Below are 24,694 nucleotides of genomic sequence, written 5' to 3'. Positions count from 1 at the left end.
CACTTCCCAATGAGAGAGGGAAGTAAAATTTGGATGCATCTGCTATACTTAACTGGCCAGTAAGTGACATCAGACTTGAATCAATGTTACTGGGTAAATCAAAATTACTGGTTAATATAGTGTACTTGCATGGACAATTAAAAGAAGCACATTCTAAAAAGCCCTCTCTCTTTTTAAGGTTAGATAATCAATAACCCAGTGATGCTATTACAGAATTTGTTTTGATGGTCATGAAAACACAATTATATTGGAGTGCAGTGAAGAGGAATGTTGAATAATATGTTTCATGAATTCATTACTCTATACCTAAATACTTGATTTTATTATGAAGCACACTACTATATACATTTTCTTTGTAAAATATTCTGTATTATATAGCCAGATAACACAATTTGACAAATCACCCAAAATATGACTTTTGTTAGAGAACGTTCCAGTAGAGTGGCTAAAATGTTTTAAAATAAATTAGAAAGCTATGACAGAATTGTGCCGATTTTATATACTTTTGAGTAGACATTTTGTCTTGTTGAGTCCGAGATGATATTGTCAGCATAGTAACTCTTACCCAGGAGAATATAGATAAACTAATTTGAATTCTATTGTATTTCTTTCCTAGGTATCTCCCTGTCTCAGTGTTGTGTCTTGGCTGCTATTCCTCAATGACGTAGATGTTCTGGCTGATGCCTGCTGGGCTTTGTCGTATTTATCAGATGGGCCCAATGATAAAATCCAAGCAGTAATAGACTCGGGAGTTTGCAGAAGATTAGTGGAATTATTGATGCAAGTTACTTTTTAACTATTTTGCTCATAATTCTTTGACTAGGAATGTATTTCTTTATACCTTTCTATTGTACGATCATACTCCTGATTTTGAACTGTTTAAATAGATGCAAAATCGCTCTTTACTGATGCGTTTTTTTGATAGAAACCGGTTTCCTTCCAATGTTTTCCTTTTGCAGTTTCTGAAGGTAGTGGCTCTGTTGGGTTTAATTCTGCATGCACTGGTAGCCGCTTTGAAGTTACTGCCTTTTTTTAAGTCTGTGCCTGGATCAATGAAGTTTGACATGCATTAATCCTTTTTGCAAAATGAGTCAAATAAATGTACTGCCTTATACTGTTCAAATGACCTTCAAATAAAATGTGTTTTAGGTCCATGGTTCGTGGATCGGATTCTAGAAGCTTAAGCTTTTCCTTTGGCAACAAAATAATTAAGCCAAACCTTGCATTTATATATGAAAGCCAAGTACCACAGATGCTGGATTTCTAGAATTTAAAAAAAAGGCTTGAAATACTGAAGTAGCTAGGGGCAGCATCTGTTGAGAGAAACAATTAACATTTTCAGGGTTAGAACTTTTCATTATGATCTGAAACCTCAGAACTAAACCTTTTAAATTAACTCTTTCTCTATATACATTTTGTAAGCAGCCAGTTCAGGCATGTTATGATGTCTCTCAAGCAGGTGGGATTTTAACCCAGGTTTTCTGGTCCAGAAGTAGGGATCCTGCTGCTATGCCACAAGAGCCCTCTTCATATTTGCATATTTTGCCAGTAGTGCACCTTTCAGGATGTTTCAAACAGTTAGCATTCAATTAATTGCTTTTGTTCAGTACAGTCATTTAGTTGTAAATAAGTGCAACAGCTAATTTGCATACAGCAAGGTGTTCGAAATAACTACTGGATTGATGAGCAGTTAATTTTGAATTTGTTAATAGTTATGGGAGGAATGTTGGCTGGATACAGGGAGAACTATCTGCTTTTCTTCAATCTTAAACTTTCATGTACACCTAAACTATTGAAACAGAGGGGGATTCTTTTGGTTTATCTGAAAAACATAGAACATAGAACAGTACAGCACAGAACAGGCCCTTCAGCCCACAATGTTGTGCCGACCATTGATCCTCATGGATGCACCCTCAAATTTCTGTGACCATATGCATGTCCAGCAGTCTCTTAAATGACCCCAATGACCTTGCTTCCACAACTGCTGCTGGCAACGCATTCCATGCTCTCACAACTCTCTGCGTAAAGAACCTGCCTCTGACATCCCCTCTATACTTTCCACCAACCAGCTTAAAACTATGACCCCTCGTGCTAGCCATTTCTGGCTTAGTCAATCCAGTCAATCCAGTCCTTCCTCAGTGTTACAATAACGTATCTGTCTTTAAATGCTCAAGTTTTGTCTTGTGCTTAAACCTGTATTATGGAGTATGTTTCAGTTGATCTGGCAATCTAGAAGACTTTGCATGAATAATGATTAACTAGGCCTCGCTTAGGCTGGACTTGATAACAGTAGAACGAACATAGTTTCCCTGTGGTATTAATCAAGTGTGCAGTAGTATAGGTAGCTCTCATTGTCCCATCCAATAAATAGAAACATGTGTAAGATAAAAAGTGACCCAGTGTTGCTTGTCAGTTCAGACTAGCATTCAGTTGCATTTTAAATGCCGTTGACAGAATATTCTAAATGCCTGTTGCCCTTTACGCATTTAGATTTTTTCTAATATTCACTTCAGATGATTTTGTATTAATTTTAAGTTTTCTGCTCGTGTAAATCACCCTTCAGTCAAAATGAGTTTACCATAATTTGTACTACTTAATACTCCAGTTGAGATCCGGGCCTTTTTGCTCATTACAGAGATAAGCTATGTTATAACTTGTGTGGTTCTTTTCCTCAAACTCTTAACGAGCGTTCACAACAGAATAGTTTCTGGAAGTAACCTGAGTTTGCTTGTAGCTAAAACATGCACCTTCGTGCTATGGCATTTAATGTAGGAGTATGAAGTACCAATGATCTTTGTAGGTACCCGTCACATTCATGTGTCTCATCGGAATCATTAGGTATTAATGTTAGAATGATTTTGAAATGCAAGAATTCTTTCAAGTAAGATAATGGACCTGGGACAAAATAACTTAAACAGCAAAATGCTGCTTAACATCCCACAAGGCTTAAAAAACTTTTTTATAGAATACATTATGTGACTAGGCTTTTGAATGAAATAATTGTGGTGCATGAATGATGTAGTTTGTAAATTGCAAGGAGTCAGGGTGCCAATTTAGTATTGAACTAAGAACTTCAGTCAATACAATTTGGATACAGCCAATAATTTATGAAGAGCAAGGACACAAAATATATTTCATTTACTGATACGTTAATGCTTAAGCATGTGAGACAAACCTTTAACTTGAATAGATAAGCCAAAAAACCCTATCCTGTTCCAAAAAGAAATGGACTTGATTTCTTTCTATTTTCAAGTTCAAGAAAGAAAGGTGGCTCATTTTAACTCCAGTTTGGAACTACATTTACTCAGTGAATGCAGTCTGATTTAACAAGTCTCCCTGTTTTACACCACTTTTTTCGTCATCCCAGTGGTGCAGAAAGTTTGATTTTAATCTAGATTACATGCCATCAGATATGGACATTGTTGCAACTGTCAAGTTGCATTTCAGTAATAGCTACCTGCTATTTATTGTATGCCTGTCTTGTTGAAGCCAATACACCTATCCAGAAATCTGTGCTCCCAGCTAGTGATTTTGCTCTGTTTGCTGCTTGTGTAGGCAGGGTAATTAAGTAAATCTGAGTGTTTGTTTTGAATTTACTCAAAAATCAATCTGCTCATTTTTAGTATCCAAAAACTAACCTCATTTGTTTTTCATTTGTATATATGGTACCATTTTTAAAGGGTTCCAACTCCCACCCTATTCATGCTTAGAGTATTTAAAATGTTCAATATTACACTTGCGTCCATTTTCCAGTCTATCTGCCTGTTAAATTTTCAGATTAAGTTTCAAGCTTTTCAAGAAGTAACAGCACAAGTATAATGTGTTAGTCAATTAGACAGTGTATAATGGTAAGAATTTAAGGATAGTTCATGATTAACAGAAAGCAAACAGGCTGTTGGTGTGGAATGTGTCAGTCGTATTAAACTTGTGAAGGCAGCATCCCCCTGTAGCCAGAGTGTTAGAATTCTTCCCTGGGTCTTCATCCTCCACCTGGTCCATCTTGCATTTGGAGAAGACAGTTCCCTGATGAGGACTGTCCTCTGCCATATCACCCAGTGATTGCATATAATTGTGTACATCTGTAGGACTGGTAACTTGTGTGTCAATCGCTTGTTCAAATCCTTTTGGATAATGAGCATGGTGCAGCTACCTGTGAAATCTGGATGACTATTGTCCCCTTTCCCACCACTTTTTGAAGGCTCCTTTTAACACCAAGGGATGTAGTTACCCCAAACCTTGGATTACTAATAGGGTAGAGTGGTGTTCAATGTAGCTTCTGACTTTCCTTTGCTAGCGATCAGTTTGTTTGTTGTATAGGAAGTGCTAAATGTGGAATACTAAAAGAGTTTCACTTTAAAGGGGGTCTCAATTGGCAGTATGTGCCTCATAACAATTAAACTTGTTCTAATATTTATCTATATTCCATTTCCCATTAGTGTGTCCCTTGGGAAAGCCAGTGACGAGCTAATATAAATAACCTTTCTTTATAGGTTAATATAACTAATGATCAATCAGTGTCTCAACATGCAAGTGCAACTTTGGCTGTAAAATCTTTAGGTTTGGTCATTTTTCTCCATGTTTTTCTGACAGGCACTGTGACTATAAGGTGATATCACCAGCTTTACGTGCAGTAGGGAACATTGTAACAGGCGATGACATACAAACTCAGGTATGTGGCGGACAGTAAAATGAGCAAACATCAATGAAATATGGCATAGGGATAATTCACACTTGGTTTTTTATACAAAAACTAAGCAGCATGATGAGGGATATAATTGTATCAATGAGCATTACTAATTTCATGCAATTTAAAATGTTAAATATTTTTATAGCACCTCTTGCACAGAAAGATGTTTCAGAAATAGTAACAGATGTAATTGGTTATAATTTGTTTGATTCTTTGAATTAATATTCAAATGCCTTTCAAACTTTATTGCTATTCAAACAATCAATCAGAATTTGAATGCATCAGTATAGTGGAATGTAGATGCTTAATAAGGGTTTAAAGTGGGATACATGTCTTGTTTTACAGCAAAAGCTCACATCTCTGACAGATGAAAGTACCAGTCTAGCTCAGGGCAAAAGTGTTGGCAATTATGAACGAGTCTCTTCTTCTTTTTTTTTCTATTACACTTCTCAGCACTCAGTTTTTTTTTCCAATGACGTGAACCACTGAGGACTTTGGAGTGCTCCTCCGTTGTCCACTGCTCTGAACCCTCCTAAGTCTCTTTCTTTTATATGCCTTTTCAAGGGTCAATATATGGATGATTTGTTGACCCTTACAGGCCTAATAAAAGTTTACTTTATTTCAAGCTGCCCTTTCAGAAGTTGAGTTCTTTGTCTAAGCTTTGAAAAATCCCACCTTTTTAATATAGTCAATGCCATTAGCTTTTGGGAATTTTGCATATACTTTTCTGGCCTAAATCAATTCATCTTGCCTCCTCTTTCCTTCATCTTATCTCGCTTCCCTACTTGACCTCATGTAACAGATCATCATCAATCTCAAACTAATTCCCAGAAATTTCATTTGTCCTGCTCCATTATTAGCTATTTATGTCTGAGGCTCCAGACTAGCTAACAAGCTCTTCATAATAGCTACTCAGCTCAGTAGTTCTTTTTCCTTTTTTAATAAAAGTGGTGTGTTCACTTCAATAAGTCCTATTCTATATTTAAGATTAATGAACTAACTTACTTCAGGAAGCATCTTGATTAAACAAAGTTAACTGGAAAAGAAAGCCTGCACAGTTCTGTACTATGAATGAGTATAGTACCAGCTGCTTTGCCTTGTGGCTTCATCTATCAGTTGGGCCCTTATTAACATAGCCAACACCACCTAAAACTAGTTATCTGTTAGCTTGTTTCTAAAGAAGTGAAACCTTAAGCAGTTTCAAGTAACTAGAAACTTGGGCAAAGGAATATGATAGTGTTCTATTTCAAGATTTGATACATACCAAATATGTTTGTAATGTCTAATATGGATTTCAGTGTGGGCAAAAGTGGTTCAAAAAAGTTTTTCATTTGAAAATAAGAAAGAGGCCTGGGATATAGTGGCTTAAAGAGTGATTGCTGGTACTGATATATAAAATGGGAAAGAAAAGCATACAGAAGTACGGGGTGCTACGTGTGATAAGTATGTCCTGAAGATTCAGTGGAATGTCAGTATACTTGAGCCCAGCTTTACAGTGCCTAGCAATGTTGTATTTCACACACTGCAAGGTCAGTCATCTTTTAGATCTCCAATCACCTTGTTCTAGCATGCCTTGGACTAAGATCAACATCCAATCTCCAAACTTGCTTTCTCTATGTTCATGCATACCTAAAACCACTTGTATTGACTTAAGTAGCATTTTACATGAACATCTAATCATTCTTTTTTGTTTTGTCTCCCAGGTAATTTTAAATTGCTCTGCTTTACAGAGCTTATTGCACTTATTGAGCAGCCCTAAAGAATCAATCAAAAAGGAAGCTTGCTGGACCATATCCAATATTACAGCAGGCAACAGAGCACAGATACAGGTATGCTTCAAGTTGTGGTATGTATCAGTTACTAAACTGTTTTTCTGTCAAGTAGCAGAATGTGTCAACTCATCATTGTGGAGTTTAATCAGTTAATAGGGTGACTATAAGTTATAGAGTCCTACAGCATGAAAATACCCTTCAGTCCAACTCGTCCACGCCAACCATGAACTCCAATCTGAACCGGTCCCATTTCCCAGTATTTGGTCCGTATAGCCCCCTCAACTCTTCCTATTCAGGTGCCTTTTAAATGTAATTGCACCTGCTGCCACCTCTTCCTCTGGCAGCTTGTTCCATGCGCATATCTCAGGTCCTTTTTAAATCTTTCCTCTCACCTTAAACCTGTGTCCTCCGGTTTTGGACTGCCCCACCCTCTAGAAAAAGACCTTGGCTATTCACTGTATCCATGATTCTATAAACCAGTGAGGTCAGCCCTCAGCCTCCACTCCAGGGGATAATAGCCCCAGCTTATTTAGCCTGTCCCTATAACTCGGACCCTCCAGTCTCAGCAACATCCTGGTAAATCTTTTCTGAATTGTCTCGTCCTTCCTATAGAAGGACAACCAGAATTGTGTGCAGTGTCTTGTGCTGCCACAATATGACATCCCAATTCCTATACTTTATGTTCTAACCAATAAAATGCAGGCATACCAAATGCTGCCTTCATTAACCTGTCTGCCTGCATCAAATGGTGGCCTTCTCGGGTTTAACATATTGTATTTCCATAGGAGAGCCAAGTTTATAATTTTACTGATTTTGAGTAATACTTTTTAAAAACATTTTAACTTTTGTCCTTGACATTTGCAGGCTGTGATAGATGCCGATATCTTTCCTGTCCTAATAACTATTCTACAAACGGCAGAGTTCCGGACAAGGAAAGAAGCTGCTTGGGCCATTACTAATGCAACTTCTGGTGGAACTCCTGAACAGATCAAGTAAGACTTTCTTCTGAATAGGATCTCTTGATTTTGATTTTGTTTATGGATGGACATACAGTCTAGAATTTCCACACTTTTTTTGTTAACTTTTTCACTAATTTTCAGGATCACCAGTCCAATTTTTACTTGGTCCATTCATGTGGTCCCATCTGTTTGGCATGGGATAGTCACTGCATTTTTTTGTATTTTTCCCATTGCTTCATTTACCGACTTTTAGTTTGTTCCTCTGCTACAGTTGAGGCTTACTGCTTGTCTTCACTTGCCCGTTTCTTTTTCAGCTCAGGTGTGTAGGGCCCTGTGCTTTGAAGAGGAATTATATTTGGAGTCACCTATTGGGTTAACATTTGACTCCAGGGCAGTACTTTTTAATGGGTATCCTAGCTCTGCTCCCAAGTTTTGGCAATGCCTGACCTAGACTTGGAGACTAAAGGTGTAATGAGAGGAAGGGATGAAAAAGTATGATTTAGCAGACCAAGTATCTGGAACTGAAAAAGTAAATGGAGATGCAATGTGTGACAAAGGAAGAGACCAATAATAGATATTTATTTCATTTGAAACAAAAGATTTTTTGAAGAGGTGAATACAGACACTTATTTATATATTTACAGTTTCCAAATGTTCCTTTTCAGTGTAGTGACTGCTTTTCGATTTGCTCTTTGAATGCTGGCATTATGTTAGGCCTGTCATTATTGGTCATCCCAGTTGTCCTTGGTGATGGTGAGCTGTTGTTTTGAACTGCTGTGGCCGGGGTGGGGGCGGGGTAGCGGGGCTGAAGATACACTCACTCTCTCTCACAGTGCTGTTTGGAAGTGTATTCCAGGATTTTAACTCTGCAATGATGAAGGAATGAAAATTTATTATTTCCAAGTTGGAATGAAGTTTGTCTTTGAAGTGATCTTGCAGGCGGTGTTCCCAAGTGCATGCTGCCTTTGTCCTTTTTGGTGGCAGAGGTCATGGGTTTAAAAGGCGTTATCTAGGAGCCTTGGTGAGTTCCTGCAGTGCACCTTGTAGATCAGTATTTCTCAACCTGTGGGACATGTTCCAACTGAGACTCCAAAGAACTTATATCCTTACTATGGAAATGTAGCAATAGTCATTATCATGTATTGCTTGGAAACAGTTCTTATGGTCCAACCATGTTCTCAATCTAAACCAGTCCCACCCGCCTGCACTTAGCCTATATACCTCCAAGTTTTTCTGATTCATGAATTTATCCAAATGTCTTTTTAAATCTGCATTTACACCTTTCTCTGGCATTTATTCCACACAAGAATCTCACAGTTAAAAAAAGGTGCCCCTCATCCTTTTTTAAATCTGTTTTAAAATATGCCTCCTAGTTTTTAACTCCCCTACCCTAGGGAAACGATCCTTACTATTCATTTTGTCTATGTCTGTCAGATGTTATAAACCTCTAAGATCACTCCTCAACCTCTTTTATGTTCTAATGATTAAAGTTCCCAGTCTATACAGTCCCTCCATTCCTGGCAACATTCTGGTAAATCTCTTCTGAACCCTCTCCAATTTAATAATACCCTTCTTAGAGCGGGGTGACCAGACTGCATACAGTACTGCAAAAGTGGTGTCATGAACGTCCTGTACAACCTGAAAATGACATTCCAGCTCCTATACTCCAAAGCTCTGAGCAATGAATGCAAGCGTGCTAGATACCTCAACTACTGCATCTGCCTATGACAAAAGTTGCAAAGAATTACATACATGAACTTTGTAGGTCTCTGATCGATAGTACTACCTAGGGCCCTACCATTAATTGTATAAGTTTTGCTCTTGTTTATTTTACCAAAATGCAACACCTCACGTTTCTCCAAATTAGACTCCATCTGCTGCCACTCAGCACATTGGCCCAATTGATCAAGATCTCTTTGTAATCTTATATAACCTTCTTTAATTTTGGCATCATCTACAAACTTACCGACCATACATGCTATGTTCTCATCCAAATTGTTTATATAAATGGCAGACAAAAGTGGACCCAGTACAGATCCCTTTGGAATTCTGCTGGTCACAGGCCTCCAAACAACCCCCATCACCACCCTCTGTCTGCTAACGTCTTCTTACTAATGGCTGAATCGTTGTCTGTTTTTTTTGTGTTTTCTTGTACAATTTAGCAATAAAGCTTTATTTTTGGCAAAATCATTGCATTTTTAATGTCCTTAATATCCATTAATCACTGATATAATACTCATGCATGGAAATGTAAAAATACCTTCATTGGAAAAGGTGAAGTTTTATTTTCTTCATGGTGGAGTTGCAGATTTTTGCCAAAATGTTGATTACGTGTAAGATGCATGAAGTCGAATATTGCTGTTGTAGATGATGCATCATCAGGCAGTATTTGTGCTTAAGGAAGTTAATGTTGAAGGTAATGGATGGGGTGCCCATTGAAGGAGCTGTTTTGTCGTGGATGGTGTTGGGCTTTTTGAATGCTGTTGGGACAGCACCTGTTCAAGCAAGCGGACTGTATTCCATCATATACCTGACATGTTTCTTGCAGGTGTTGGACAGAGTTTTTTTGGGTTGATTACACCCCACAATTTCTGGTCACTGACCTGCTTACGTAGCCACAAACTTGTATGGCAGGTTCACTTTAGTTTCTGGTGAGTGGTAACACCAGGATGTTAGTGAGAGAATCAGCGATGCTAATTATATTGAATGTAAAGGGGAGATTGATAATCTTTTAACAAGAGAAAATCTTTGCCTCTGTGGTGTGAATGTTACTTGGCTACTTGTCAACACAATTCTAGATACAAACCAGGTCTTGATACTTAGATGAATCTGTTCCTGAGGAGTTGGAAATGTTACTGAATACTGCAGTCATCATCAAACATCCCTCTTCTGTCTTCGTGATTGAGGGCAGATCATTGAATGAGGTAGCTGAAACAGTTCAATATATTAAGCCGAGGAACAATAGTGATCTCCTAGGGCTTTCATTGGCAGGGGAATTGAGTTTAAGCACCACGAGGTTGTACTGCAGCTCTAACAAAACCCTGGTTAGACCATACTTTGGATATTGTGTTCAGTTCTGGTCACCTCATTATAGGAAAGATATGGAAGCTTTAAAGAGGGTGCAGAGGAGATTTACCAGGATGCTGCCTGAACTGGAGGGGCAGGTCTTATGAGGAAAGATTGAGGGGTCTAGGGCGTTTTTCATTGGAACGAAGAAGGACGAGAGGTGACTTGATAGAGGTGTACAAAATGATCAGAGGTAAAGATGGAGTGGATACCCAGAGACTGACTTATTAAGATGAAAATGAGTATTATGAGGGCACATAATTTTAAGGTGATTAGTGGAAGGTATAGCGGCGATGTCAGAGGTAGGTTCTTCAGAGTGGTGGGTGTGTGGAATGCACTGCCGGCAGTGGTAGTGGAGTCAGATTTATTGGGGACATTCAAGCAACTTTTGGATAGGCATGTGGATGATAGTATAATTTAGAGTATGCAGGGTAGGTTGATCTTGGGATAATAGGTCGACACAATATCGTGCACCAAGGGGCCTGTACTGTGCTGAACTGTTCTGTGTTCAGTGGAGTCATCGGACTCACCAAGGGCCATGACTTCCAATTTGGTTGTAGTAACGAAGACGTGTTCTAAAACCAGCCTTGTTCTGAGGCAAGCTATCGCAGTCCAGCCATGACATTGCCATCCACCCAAAGATATAAAAATTGTCCAGGGATATCCTGTAGACAAAGTGGGACAAATCTTATCCAAACAATTATGCCCCATCAATCTACTGTCAGTCATCAGTGAAGTGATAGAAAATGGCATAGACAGTATTATTAAGTGGTACTTCCTTCTGAGGATGGGTCACTGGACCCAAAACATTAACTCTGACTGCCTTCACAGATGCTGCCGGACCTGTTGGACTTTTTCCAGCAACTTCTGTTTTTGTTCCTGATTTACATCATCTGCAGTTTTTTCAGTTTTTATTTTGTACTTAATCAGCAATTTAGGCTGTAAGGTACACTCAGCTCAGTTTATTACAGTCTCAATTGCAACATATGCAATGGAGCTGAATTCCAGAAGTGAGGTGAGAGAGGAAGCCTTTGACTACATGCAGCACTTTGATAGAGCATTGTATCAATGAATCCTGACAAAATGAAGTTTGTGGGAATTCGAGTGGGTGGGATAAAACTACCGACTAATTGCAACCAAAAATGGTGGTTTGAGACCAAATAATCTTAGGTGCAGTACATTGTTGTAGGACTTCGTCAGGGTAGTGTTGTAGGTCGTGCCATCTTCAATGGTTTCATTAGTGACCTTTACTCCATCATTTGAGTCAGAAGGGTGAGATATTTACTGATTGAATAATGTTCAGTTCCATTGTCAACACCACCGATAATGAAGCAGTCTATCTGCTTAGTTCTTACTGCAAGCAGTGTTCAGGTTTGGACTGATAAATGGCAAATTAAATTTGTGCTATCACAATACTAAGCAATTGACATCTCAAACAAGAGAGTCTAACCAATTCCCTTTTGATATTTAAAGGCTTTACTATCACTGAATCCCCAGACCTTCAACATCCTGGGGTTACTTTTGACCAGAAAGCGAACTAGACCAACCAAAGAATTACTTGGCTATAAAAGCAAGTTCCCAGCAGCAGCTGGGAACTCTGCAGTGTATAAATCGTAATTCCTAAGCCTATCCACCATCTATAAGCACAAAGTTGGAAGTGTGACAAGATGCATGTTTTAACTGATGGGTGCAGTTGCAACAATCTAAATGAGACACCATCCAGGTCCAAGAGGCCTGCTGATTGACTACCTATTCCACCTTGAACATTCACTCCTTCCACCATCAGTGCAAAGTGGCAGCAGTATACCCATCTACAACATGCACTGCAGAAATTCCCCTCACCTGCTGCAACAGTACCTTCCAAACATATGATCCTTTCCAACTTGTAAAAACAAGACTATCATAAGCATTGAATTGCCACCTGCACATTTCCCTCTTATGCTATCCATTAAAAGCTGTTCCTTCACTGTTCTGGAATGCACTTACTAAAGCAGTGGCTGTACCTACAACATAAAGATGACAGTGGTCAAGAAGGTAATTTGCCACCTTGGGTGATAAATTCTGTCCTTGCCAATGATGCCCACATACCTGAATTATTGCTTTTAAGGTGTAGCTGGTACAAACCATCCTTCAGAAACTAAGAATCACCGAGTATTTTAAATGCCGACTCAATCAAATACTTAGATTCCATTGCATACCTATGTCTCAATTTATATCCGGTTAATTAAATTCGTAATTGTGTAAGTTTGTTCCTGTTTGTTGGAACAAAAACTGCATCAGCCACACTTCAATAACTGAGTTTTGTTCTGATGGGAGCTGGAATTTAGACAATGCTCTGTATTTTTAGTCACATGTAAGGTAAGCAGATTCTTGCAATCCTGTCAGAAACAGCAGGCATAACTAGTGAAATAAAATCACAGCAAACCTTTTGTTAACTGGTACATACGATATGAAAAGTGTGCCGATTGATCAAACCTTCCAGATAAGTAGGAGTTATGCATAACCGTAGTCAACCCTGACCAGACACCTGTTCATGATATTGACATCCATCAAAAAAACTACGTAAAAACACATAGTAACAAATAGAAATGTAATGTAGGGGGTGTACACCTCACTCTTGTACTTTATTTACAACATTGTTTCTACGGCGATGTCTGAGTATCTTAGATGAGGAGGCCATTTGGCCCTTCAAACCTGCTCCACCATTCTATGATATTGGCTGTTCGTCCAATTCAGTAGCCTAATCCTGCTTTCTCCCTATAATCTTTGATTGCATTTGCCCCAAGTACTACATCTAGCTGCCTCTTGAATGCATTCAATGTTTTGGCGTCAACTACTTGCTGTTGTAATGAATTCCACAGGCTCACCACTCTTTGGTTGAAGAGATGTCTTCTCATCTCTGTCTTAAATTGTCTACCCCAAATCTTCACTGTGACCCCTAGTTCTGGACACACCCACCATTGGGAGCATCCTCCCTGCATCTACCCTGTCCAGTCCTGTTCGAATTTTATAAGCCTGAGATTCCCCCTATCCTATCATCTTTACTTAGTTTAAAATATTCCAAACCTTAGTTGTGAAATGCAATCACTGTTTCCATTGAGGCATTCACTGCAGCTAACTTACACCCAATACGGTACTAAAAGATGTACAACAGTTAATCTGTTTTGATATTGATTATTGATAAGGGCATTGGAATAACTGCCTGAAAATCCTAACGTCTGTCTAGTCATCTACCAGGACTTTGTTCTTCATGTAGCATGCTAAACTATATTTCATAAATGCAACACTTCAGTACTGCACTGAAATGTCAGCCTTGATTGTACACTTTTAAGCCTTCTAGGAAATATAGTAGACAGCTAATGTAGGATTGTAATGATAGCTGAAAGTTCACGGAACTCATCTGTGAATGCTTTCAAAATTTAGCCTGGATCTAGTTAAAAGACTTCTTGGGTTCAAGCAAAGTCTGACCTTTGCTTTTGTGAGGCTAGATTACAAGTGGGAGTTAATGATTTAACATAGACGTATCTGTTGATGATAACAGTGGAAAGTCAACTAACAGAAGATGGGGCGTTCTTGTGCAGTGATAGTATCCCTACATCAGGAGGCCCTGCCTGCTCTGGAGGTCTAGTATCTCTGAGCAGGTTGCCTAGGTAATATGAATGAACAGATTCTTTTTTGAGTCTCGAGCTGTTTTCCCAGGAAATTGATGCTTCTATTTATTTAGAGCATACATATTATGCACATGTTACATGACTCATTTATAAAGGAAGTGTTTTACTGACTGTAGGCCTCTGGACTATGCATCCTCGTCATGTACCTGTAAATTTTTAACCACGAAACGTGTGTCAATATTTTGCATGCACTTGCCCAGTATTAAGTTTTTGTGTCCCTTCCATCATCATTTTCAGATATATAGTGGAATTGGGCTGCATTAAACCATTATGCGACTTGCTGACTGTTATGGATGCAAAGATAGTTCAAGTGTCTTTGAATGGCTTGGAGAATATACTTAGACTGGGTGAGCAGGAAGCTAAACAAAATGGAACAGGAATAAATCCATATTGTGCACTAATAGAGGAGGCCTATGGTGAGTAAAGAATTAACTAGGTTCTTCTACATTTAATTAGCAGAAAATAAGTTGCATTGACACTTTTTTGTGTAATTGCAGGAAGTGCATTCAAATGTTTTCTTAGAGTTAAAGATATTCATTTGTAGATGGTACCGTGCACTCACATTATGTAACTGAAAGTACGTTTCTCACAAATATTCATTCTTAATGAATAGCTAGTTCTCTGCCTGTAAGTAACCAAATTTTAACTCCACTGAAATATGTAAAATATGCTGAGCAACTTGCAATTGATTTAGTTTGATGTATTCCATCCAATTTTAATGAAAACTATGAAGTAGTACTTTTAACATAGAAACAGAAGATAGGAGGAGGCCATTTGGCCCTATGAGCCTGTTCCACCATTCCTCATGAGCGTGCCTGATCATCCAACTCAATAGCCAGGCCCTGCTTTCTCCCCGTAACCTTTTGATCCCATTCGCCCCAAGTGCTATATCTGTTGCTTCCTGAATACATTCAATGTTTTGGCATCAATTATTTCCTGTAGTAATAAAGTTCACACACTCTCCACTCTTTTTTTTTGGTTGAAAAAATGTCTCCTTATCTCCATTCAAAATGATATATCCCAAATCCTCTTACTGTGACCCCTGGTTCTGGACACACCCACCATTTGGGAACATCCTCCCTGCATCTAACCAGTCCAGTCCTGTTGAAATTTCATCTCTGTATGAGATTCTCCCCCCACCACCACCACCACTTCCCCACCGCCCCCATTCCCTTTATCTGAACTGTAGCAGAAACAATCCCAACCTTGTCAAACTCTCTTCATATGTCAGACCCGCTATCCCCAGAATCAGCCTTGCAAGCCTTTGTTGCACTCCCTTGAGACCAAGAGCGACCCTACCCAGAAAGGGAGACCAAATGTGCGCACAGTATTCCAGGTGTGGCCTCACCAAGGCCCTGTACAATTGCAGCAACATATCCCTGCTTTACTCAACATCTCGCAATGAAGGCCAACGTACCATTTGCCGCCTTTACTGCCTTCTGCACCTGCATGCTCACCTTCAGCAACTGGTGAACAGGGAAGCCCAGGTCCTTTACTCCCTTCACTCAATTTACAGCCAATTTTGTTAATTAAATATGGCAAAAAAGCTTGGTGGCCTTGTAGCAATGAGTGAATAATCCAGGAAAACGTCTAAATACTGGCTGTTTAAATTGTCTACGCTGCTGTCTTGAAGCTAAAATGTACTTATCAAAAGTTGGCTGGAATTAACTGTTCCATGTACGTTTGCATCCTTTTATATATACTAATAAGGAGTTGAGTGGAGGGATATTTAAGACCCATGATGTTGGAGGTAGTATATTAGCAAGGAGAGAAGATTGGTTAACTGATAGAAAACAGAATTGGGATAAGGGTGACAATTCAGGATAACAGCCTGTGTTTAGTGAGTGCCAGAGGAATCTTTTGGGACTACAATTATTTAAAATATATATTAATGGATGAGCAAGGTGAAGACAAAAAATAGGTGGGAAGGCAAATGGTGTGGTTGATGGTCTACAGAGGAATATAGATAGGTTAAATGAGTGGGCAAAAAGTTTGCAGATGCAGTTGAGAAAATGAGGTTATGCAATTTAGCAGGAAATATACTCATACTCGTGGAGCAAGACTGTGGAGATCTACAAAATGGAGGGATTTGGAAGTTTTAGTCCATGAATTGTAAAAGGTGAGCATCCAAGTTTGGGTAATAAGGCAAATGTTGACTGTTATTTCAAAGGGACTAGAGTACAAAGGTCAGGAAGTTTTGCTAAAACTGCACAAGGCACTAGTCAGAACACAGTAGGAATACTCTATGGTTTTGGGACTGTTATCTATGGAAAGATGCGGTGGCAGCAGACGTATTTTGGAGAAGGTTAATATTGGGTATGGAGAGACTGTCTTATGAAAAGAGTGAGTAGGTTGGGCCTGTGTTCATTGGAATGTAGACGAATGAGAGGTAATCTTTTTGAAACTTAAGATTCTTTGGGGATTTGAATGGGTAGATGCAGAAAGGTTGTTTCTCCATTGTGGTAGAGCTTAAGGCTATAGGGCATAATCTTCAAATACTGGAGTCACATTTAGGTCAAGAGTTGAGTAGTTTCTTGAGGGTCATGAATGTGCAAAATTTCCAGAATGTACTGTTGAGGCTGGGTTGTAGTAAATATATTTAAGGCTGAGACTGATTTCTAATCAGTAAGGTAATAAAGTTACAGAGAAAATGCAGGAAAGTGGAGTTGAAGATTCAGATCAGCCATGATCACGTTGAATGGTGGAGCAGAATCAGTGAGCTGAATGGTCTATTTCTTCTGCTTTGTGTTATGGTTTTCTAAATAGTAGTAAAAGCAAAAGAGTAATAAAAAAACTCAGTATAGTGTTATCAAGTTTAGGTTGTAATCTTGTGTGTACTTAAATGTAACTAGACATTCACTAACAATGGTTTTTTTTGTAATGAGTCTGTTTTCACTTCATTACGGTACCTTCCTAAACATACCACTGAACATTTTTAATCCAAAAAAAGCTTTAATGATTACATTCTATTAAGTTGAATGTGCTGGTTTGTGAAACATTTCATTTTGGAATTATGCTAATGTATTTTGGTGGGAACTTGAACGATAACTTTGTAAAAGCTGCAATTTCAAGAGGAATTTGTTACAAGCTTCCCACTTGCATTCAAAGCAGAAACTGTCTCAAGGCATTTAAAGGGAAGATCTTGACTTAAAGTTTTTTTTTAAAACCTTCTGCAGGTTTGGATAAGATTGAATTCTTGCAGAGCCATGAAAACCAGGATGTTTATCAGAAAGCATTTGATCTAATAGAGCATTACTTTGGTACAGAAGAGGAGGAAGATGCCAACATTGTCCCTCAAGTCGATCTTAATCAGCAGCAATACATCTTCCAACCACATGAAGCTCAGATGGAGGGCTTCCAGCTGTAAGCACAATCTCAAAGAGGACTACTGACTCCACTTAAGACACACACACCTCTCCCAGGGCTGTTGGGACTGACAAGTTCTTTTGCGGGTGGGGGGGAACTGCACCTAACACCATGATAAGTATGCACCTATACAGGTGAGCAATGCTGGGAAGAACTTGCTCAGTTAGCTGAATGGTTCTTATTAACAAGAGGTTGTATGTAGGTGTATAGAAAAGCACGTATTTACATACAACACACCCTACAAAGCTACATTTGGGAACCACACAAAGTATATTATATATGAAGGTTGTATTCTTGTGTGTATAATAATATATGTACATAAACATTCAAATAGGGGTTAGGGCAAACTCAGCAAATTTGCACCACCTGACTCTTCCATCTTAAATAATTGTATCTTTGCTGTGGCTCTGTCCTTTCTATTGTGATGTTTAATATTGCTGATTTTTTTTTTGTTTGTTTGTAAAAATCAAACTGGTGCAATATCATTGTAGGTTAACTGATGGACTGTCTACCCAGTAATGCCCTCCATTGAATGACGTTCATTTACGTTTTCTATAGTTAATGACAAATCTATTAGAAATGGAGTCATGATCATCCCTTATGGTAGTTTGAGGGGTGGCTGGGCTTGGTGGTTTGAATATGACTTCTTCCTGCTCAGTTTATCAATCTGACAAAACGCACCGGTGACAAGATCTACTGAACTAGTTAACTTTTACTTTGTGGTAATTCGAAGCATAATGTAAAAGATTTTTTTCTAGCTTCATTTTGAAATGTTCTTGTGACAATTAGACAAGATATCTGTGAAAAATAGATTTTTGTTGGAATTGTGAAGCAGTGAAATTTAAGTTCATATGCATAAGGATCTGTAATTGGTAAATTATATTGCATCCAGGAGAAAATGAGTAATTCAGCATTAGGAACTATCAGAACTAATTTGGTGACATAACTTGAAATGGCTGGTATACAGCTAGTCATGGGGAGCTATGGAGTAGAGGCTAATTCCTACAGGCCATTCTGATCTCTGTATAAACTTAAAATGTTCAGCGCACTGTGTATATTAGAACCAGAAATCATTTGATTGTTGGTTTATGTTAATTAAAATCCTCTTGCCACTTAGGATTGTCATTCTGGGCAATATAACTGCTGTTCTTTACAGAGCAAAGTTAAATTAAGAAACCCATCTGAGCTTTCCATTTTATAGTGCTATCTTACTAGATAGCCTAGTGATTTAGTGAGCACAAACTGGTGAGAAGTGAGAATGGAAGAAATGGCTCACACTGAAAAAACATGAACCATCTTGGCAGAATCTGAACTTGAAGTCTCATCAAAATTAGGAATCGCGTATTTTTGAAGAATGGTCACTTTACAAATCTTTCACTGCACAATAACAACATTCATCCTTTCAACTGGCCTTGTCGTGTCAACCTTCTAATGACCAGCCAATGTTGATTTATTGAGATAATATTCAAATTGCTGTGACGTAAGAAAAGAAAGTACTACTGGTTTTGGCTTGAGACCCAAAAGCTGGCAATGTTATGATTTCAGTGTCATGTCAGCGTACCTGTAAAGACATGGGCTGAGTATTAAGTCAGTTCTTTTAGTTCCTTTGCTATTTCATGGTGGAGATATGGTTGGTTAATAGTGTTTGTGACCACACACTTGATACAGTGATTAATACAGATCTCCTACTTGTACTTCATTGGTTCTTGTTCCCATTTCTTTTGAGGTATACTTTGCACTGTTTAAGATTTAGTTGTATAAAGGATTGATGTCTGTTTTCAAAGACTCCGGAAAATCTTAGTTCTGATCAATACCTGAAACCAATTATCTTCTCCCACAAGATATTACTGTGTTGTACATGCTCCATGACTTTAAATGCATTTGCCAATTTGCTATCCAGGCTTTTATCAGTCATGGAAACAAGTGTGGCTGAGTGATAGTTGTTCCATTTCCTTATTTTGGGCCAATATTTGTAAGCTGGTCACATGATACCATACTGTTACAAGACATGAGTTGGAATTGGTGACAGTTCAAGCTGTCTACTGGTGTGTACAGCTTTTAGCATTTCAGGCAGAGGTGACTAAAATGACACTGGTAAAAGTTTGCTTAGATTTCGTGTTAAGTGAGACCTGAGATTTGGGTAGCGAGTTCATTAATATCCTAGAAAATAAAGCATTATTGATAATGGCAGATTTTCAATAAGTATTTATGACTCTACCACAAACAATACTGCAGTGAGAGCAACAGTGCTTATTTTCTTAAAAAAACCTCAATTTTGCATTTACAAAATAGTTGCCGTATTTCAAAGTACAGCATTCTTTAAAAGTATGATTTTTAAAAAAGTGTAGATTTTTCCCATAAAGTATAAATTGGTAGTAAGAATATTTGTCATTTTTCATGAAAGGATGAACAAATTGAAATACTGTATGTTTACACTATATTCCTAAAAGAACTCTTAACTTTCTAAATATAGTTGGTATTTAAATATGGTAATGCTCATGAGTGATGTTTTGAATAAGTGTGGTGGAGTGAGTGGAGGTGTTAAATGGGTTGGAGGGGTAGGATTGTCAACAAACTTAAAAATTATCCAAATACTTCTAGCCAGCTATTTTGGTTTAGTTTAAGCTCTTTGTAACATTTTTTAATGGTGTGCATTTCTTTGGCTTTTGTTTCTAGCTGTGTGAAATTCTCATTCAATTTGTGTCTGTAGGACTCCAGTATTGGCACTTTTAGCTTCCTCCATCTCTTTAGAGCTATCTTCTTTGGCTAAATTAATGATTTTTACATTAAACATTGGGGACAACATTGCGAAATGCTTTGACAATGCATTCGAACATGCTTTTTGCCACATACTTTTCATACATGCCACCAAAACAACATTCCATAAATCAACAGTGTAACAATTAACCCTTGCGGAATTTTTGCATTACCATAAATTCCTTGATTTTTGGTCTGTGTTCACTATCTGCTTCCTTGATGAGGTAGAAGAAGTGACGAATAATCTGGTAGGTGAACAACCATTACACTTCCTGATAAGCCATCAGAATTGATTGAATGGCCTACCTAAGATGAGCAATATTCCTTGTAAATGGGAATGGAATATAGAGAACCATTCATGTAACACTGTCTTGGTTATCCAGATTCTTTTATTTGATTGAAAAATAACATGTAGATTTTCTTTAGAATAGCCCATGTCTCTGTGGCACATCACTTGAGGTATTAGGGTTCCCACCAAGCGGATGAGTTCAGTGATATCCAGTAGTTTTAAAACTTGATGCAGTCTTTACCTCTAGGAAAACATATTTTCTTCATGACATATGTTTCTAATAAATCCCTGTTGCAGCAATATTGAGGACTTGTTTCAGAAATTGCCTTTGGTAAATATCTTCAAACAGGTAAGGAATTTTCAGCTACAGTATCAGAACAAGTTGCTTCACCCATCTGTTTTGCAAATTGAATTACCTTTTTAACAAAATCTGAACCATCCACCCCTAGCTCTAATGCCTTCTGACTGAACTCTCATTCTGTCCATTCTTTTAGATTATTATGAAGCTTTTGGTTTTTGATTCACTGATGCATTGCATTGATTTTTGGTTCTTTACCAAGATACCCAAGAGTCTTTCCATACTTTTCATGATGCTGTTTCTAGGTACAACTTAACTTGGTAGCATTTACAGATGCAATTTGTGTACTTTGATTTTTGTTGGCATTATCAGAAATCGTTCTTAGCACCAAAAGAGATCATTTAAGTGCTTCCTCAGTAGCAACTGCATATCCTCCAGCATAAACATGCTTAAAATCTCTAATTTGTAAAGTAATGGCTTTTCTTGTTTTCTTACTACCAAACTCAGTTATTGGTATAAGAGATTATGTTTTAATTGGAATTTCATGATTTAATCATGTTTCAAACAACAAAATATTGTGTGGGGACTAATACTGAGGAGCAGTGCTGGGAATGCTGTATCATGATGCAACTGTTCGTTAAAACATCCGCAAAGTAGTTCACTGTGGCCCACTTGTAAATGACATAGACAAAGGATATGTTTAATTTTGTATTAGTTTGTAGTATTAATACTGTGGTTCATATTTGTATAGCTTGACTGGAGGAAACTGCAGCAACAGAGCCCTGAACAAATATTGTGCATCTTATTCAGCTCTAATTTTTGTTTATAATCTTTGGGTATAGTATTGTGAGTTGTACAGTCCAATCTTAAATATTGTAGTACCAATTGGATTTAATGGAAAAAACAGCAAAAGGAAATGTTGTTTAATTAGCCTTTATCAAGGAGCCAACGTCATTTCAGTACTTACTAGATTAGAGTATTTTGGCTTTCAATTTGCAATTTTGTTCTAAAAATAACTTGGTTTCAAAAACCAAAATTAACAAAAGAAACTGTCACTTTTTTATGTTGCGCTCTTTGTGGATAATAGTCCTACAAGTCTGCCCATAAAATCTGTTTGTGATATTCTGTTTTATTTCTATGATTGACAGTGAAGCTGAAAACACAGACAAACTGAGACAATAGTTCTACATTTTTAATAATGTGAAATGTTTGACAAAAATGACATTTTATAACGAGTTCAAAGGTTCCTTCAAGTAGATGACTTCTATTCTGATGCCCTGCACAATCCTTATTAAATGACAATGATCCATGGTTTAAATTGTAACCTATTTGTCAATGAACTGTTCAATAGATGTCATAAACTGAATGTCAGCTATGTTCTCTAAACAGCTCTGTTCAGGTGATCACTGAATAACTTTTTGAACAAAAACAGAGCTGATGATAAATAAGGTATGATTAGTGTCAGCCATGGATAAATTGGTAGCATATTTGCTTCAGAATGTTAAGATTTGAGTTGAGTCACATTCTAGGACATGAGCTCAAAAATCAAGGCTGCTACTTAAGTGTAGTATTAAGAGTGTGCTGTGAGATAGTTTAACATGATCCAAAACACTAAGGCCCTATTGGTCTTAAAAGTAGAGATAAAGGATCCCAAAAGCACTATTTCCAAGAAGAGGTGGAAAAGATTATACCTGGTGTCTTGGCCAAAATTTATCCTTTCAATCAGCATCAAAAAAAATATTGTCTGGTCATTATGAAAAGACTGTTTGTGGCAGCTGGCTGTGTGCACGTTGACCTCTAAAACTACAACAGGAAGTATGCTTTAAAAGTACTATTAAAAAGACCTTCAGTAAATTCAATGGTTATGAAAGGCACTGTTTCAGTGCAAATTTTCATGAATTGTTTACATTTTGAACATTATTTTAGTTTTGTCATCATGTTTGGAAAATGTCTGCTACAGCGTTCATCGTAACAGAGGTCTGTAACAAGAATTCAGCCGGCTCAATAAGAACTTTGTTTTCTTCAAGCTATATTTACAAATACATTTTGTTTACAGGGATGTTATTTCTTTTTGTCACTTGCCAAATTTGATAGCTTACTAATACATTTTGCACAATTGTCAAACAGTTCAGCCCTTTTGCTCTCGATTACGTAAGACAACATCCATTTGCCATATGGCAAGCAATGAACATTTAATAAAAATAAACTTTTTAGGCTGTCTGAAATTTTAAGTGTGAATTATTGAGATATTGTGAATTGCATGACCTAGCCTCTGACATGCCCTTTATGCAGTACATTAGGAATATTTTAGATTCCATCCTACAACAAAAAGGATAGCCCCATCTCTTCCATTTTTGCAGAGAACAAGTTTGTTTCAACTTTTAGATTTAGATTTTCCTTCACACACACTTCTTCCTGATAAAGGGATGTTTAGGTTCTAAAGCTAACATGGAGGCACAAGTGTTGTGGCAATGTCACTGGACTAGTAATGCAGAAGCCAGGCTAATGCTGAGAGGCCATGTTCAATTGCAACTGTGGTAATTGGAGGTATTCAAAGCTACTTTCAATAATGGGGCTATGAAGCCAATGTTGGTTGATGTTTCTAAAAAAAAAATCATTCCCCCCCCCCCCCACCGTCTTTATCCAGGCTGGCCTCTGAGACTTAAAGCCCATAGCAATTTAGTTATCGCTTGACTGATCTCTGTTCAGCAGGCAACTGTCATTGATCTTGCCAGCGCTGCCTACGTTCCATGAAATAATTTTCTTTTTCAAGAGAAGGATATTAAAGAATTTAAGTGTCTAACAGACCCTTAACTGACTGTTTTGACTATGTATACAACTGGTGTTCACAAGGCAAATAACCATTATCTCGTGTTTAATGCGGTTCAATTTTCATGACCGGTTCCTTTTAAAACTGCACTGTTCCATTGAAGCAGCACATTTTGGGTATAAGTGATTTCTACATGAATATTCAATTAAGGAAAGGCAATTCAGATTTAAGAACAAATCATGTTTAACTAACATGCTTTTTTTAAAATTAGCAGAGAGGGTAAATGTAGTGTGTATAGCCTTCCAAAAGGCACTTGGGAAAATGCTATGTAACCAGTTTGTCAGCAGATTTGGATCCTGCTGAACAAAACAGGCTGCATGGATGACAAAGTAAGGAAAAAGTCATGAACTGTTGTTTCTCATGCTGATGAAAAATGCATAGTCGGGCTTCCTGTGGATAGATGCTGGGACCATTTTATCTTGATGTGTATTTATGACTGAGATTTTGATCAGGATACAGTTAAGATTTATGAATGAAGATTTGAAAGCATTGTGAACTAAGCAGGGATAGTGATAAGCTTAGAGGGCTTGGGCAGGTTGATGGAATATGCTGACGAGGAGCAGAGATTTTACTGTGAAGTGTAAAGTGATAGAGTAAATATAAAATGATGGGTGCAGAAATTAAGAGTGTTGGAAATACATGCACATGATTTGAAGGTGGTAGAGAAAGTGATTAGCAAAGCAGTAGGAATCCTAGGCTTTACTAATTGTGGCATTGTGTACAAAGGAAAGCTGTGAATCTGTGTAAAACACTGATTTGAGCTCACCCGGAATGTTGTCCATTTCTGCCCACCGTATTTTAGGAATAATCTGCACTTGTCAGAGAAGGTATAGAAAAGATTCACGAAAATGTTACCAGGGTGGCAAACTTCAGTTATACAGAAATTGAAAAACCTGTTCTTTTGAGAGGAGGAAATTTAGATATGTTTTTAGCACAATTAGGAGATTTTGACATTAGAAGGGGGAAAGCTGTTCTATTTTCAGAAGTTTGAGAACCAAG

General features: G+C 37.8%; 1 protein-coding gene across 3 annotated transcripts in view; it reads left to right on the top strand.

The window, feature by feature from the left end:
* Positions 1 to 23,393, top strand: part of LOC125456866 (importin subunit alpha-5) — a 79,461-nt gene extending 56,068 nt beyond the window's left edge. Inside the window, exons 10-15 of one of the 3 annotated variants that reach the window (XM_059650283.1) lie at positions 617 to 780; positions 4,591 to 4,669; positions 6,391 to 6,516; positions 7,324 to 7,451; positions 14,393 to 14,571; positions 17,332 to 23,393. In XM_059650283.1, coding sequence (XP_059506266.1) covers positions 617 to 780; positions 4,591 to 4,669; positions 6,391 to 6,516; positions 7,324 to 7,451; positions 14,393 to 14,571; positions 17,332 to 17,522 — 867 coding nt within the window. In that variant the 3' untranslated portion in view covers positions 17,523 to 23,393. The remainder of the gene's footprint in view (positions 1 to 616; positions 781 to 4,590; positions 4,670 to 6,390; positions 6,517 to 7,323; positions 7,452 to 14,392; positions 14,572 to 17,331) is intronic. The other 2 variants (XM_048540345.2, XM_048540344.2) reach the window with 2 other exon arrangements.
* Positions 23,394 to 24,694: the final 1,301 nt, after the last annotated feature.

This window comes from Stegostoma tigrinum, chromosome 12 (assembly GCF_030684315.1).
Source record: "Stegostoma tigrinum isolate sSteTig4 chromosome 12, sSteTig4.hap1, whole genome shotgun sequence".
Taxonomy (NCBI): domain Eukaryota; kingdom Metazoa; phylum Chordata; class Chondrichthyes; order Orectolobiformes; family Stegostomatidae; genus Stegostoma; species Stegostoma tigrinum.
Note: the sequence above shows the minus strand (reverse complement) of the source record. Positions and strands in the feature narration are given on the sequence as shown.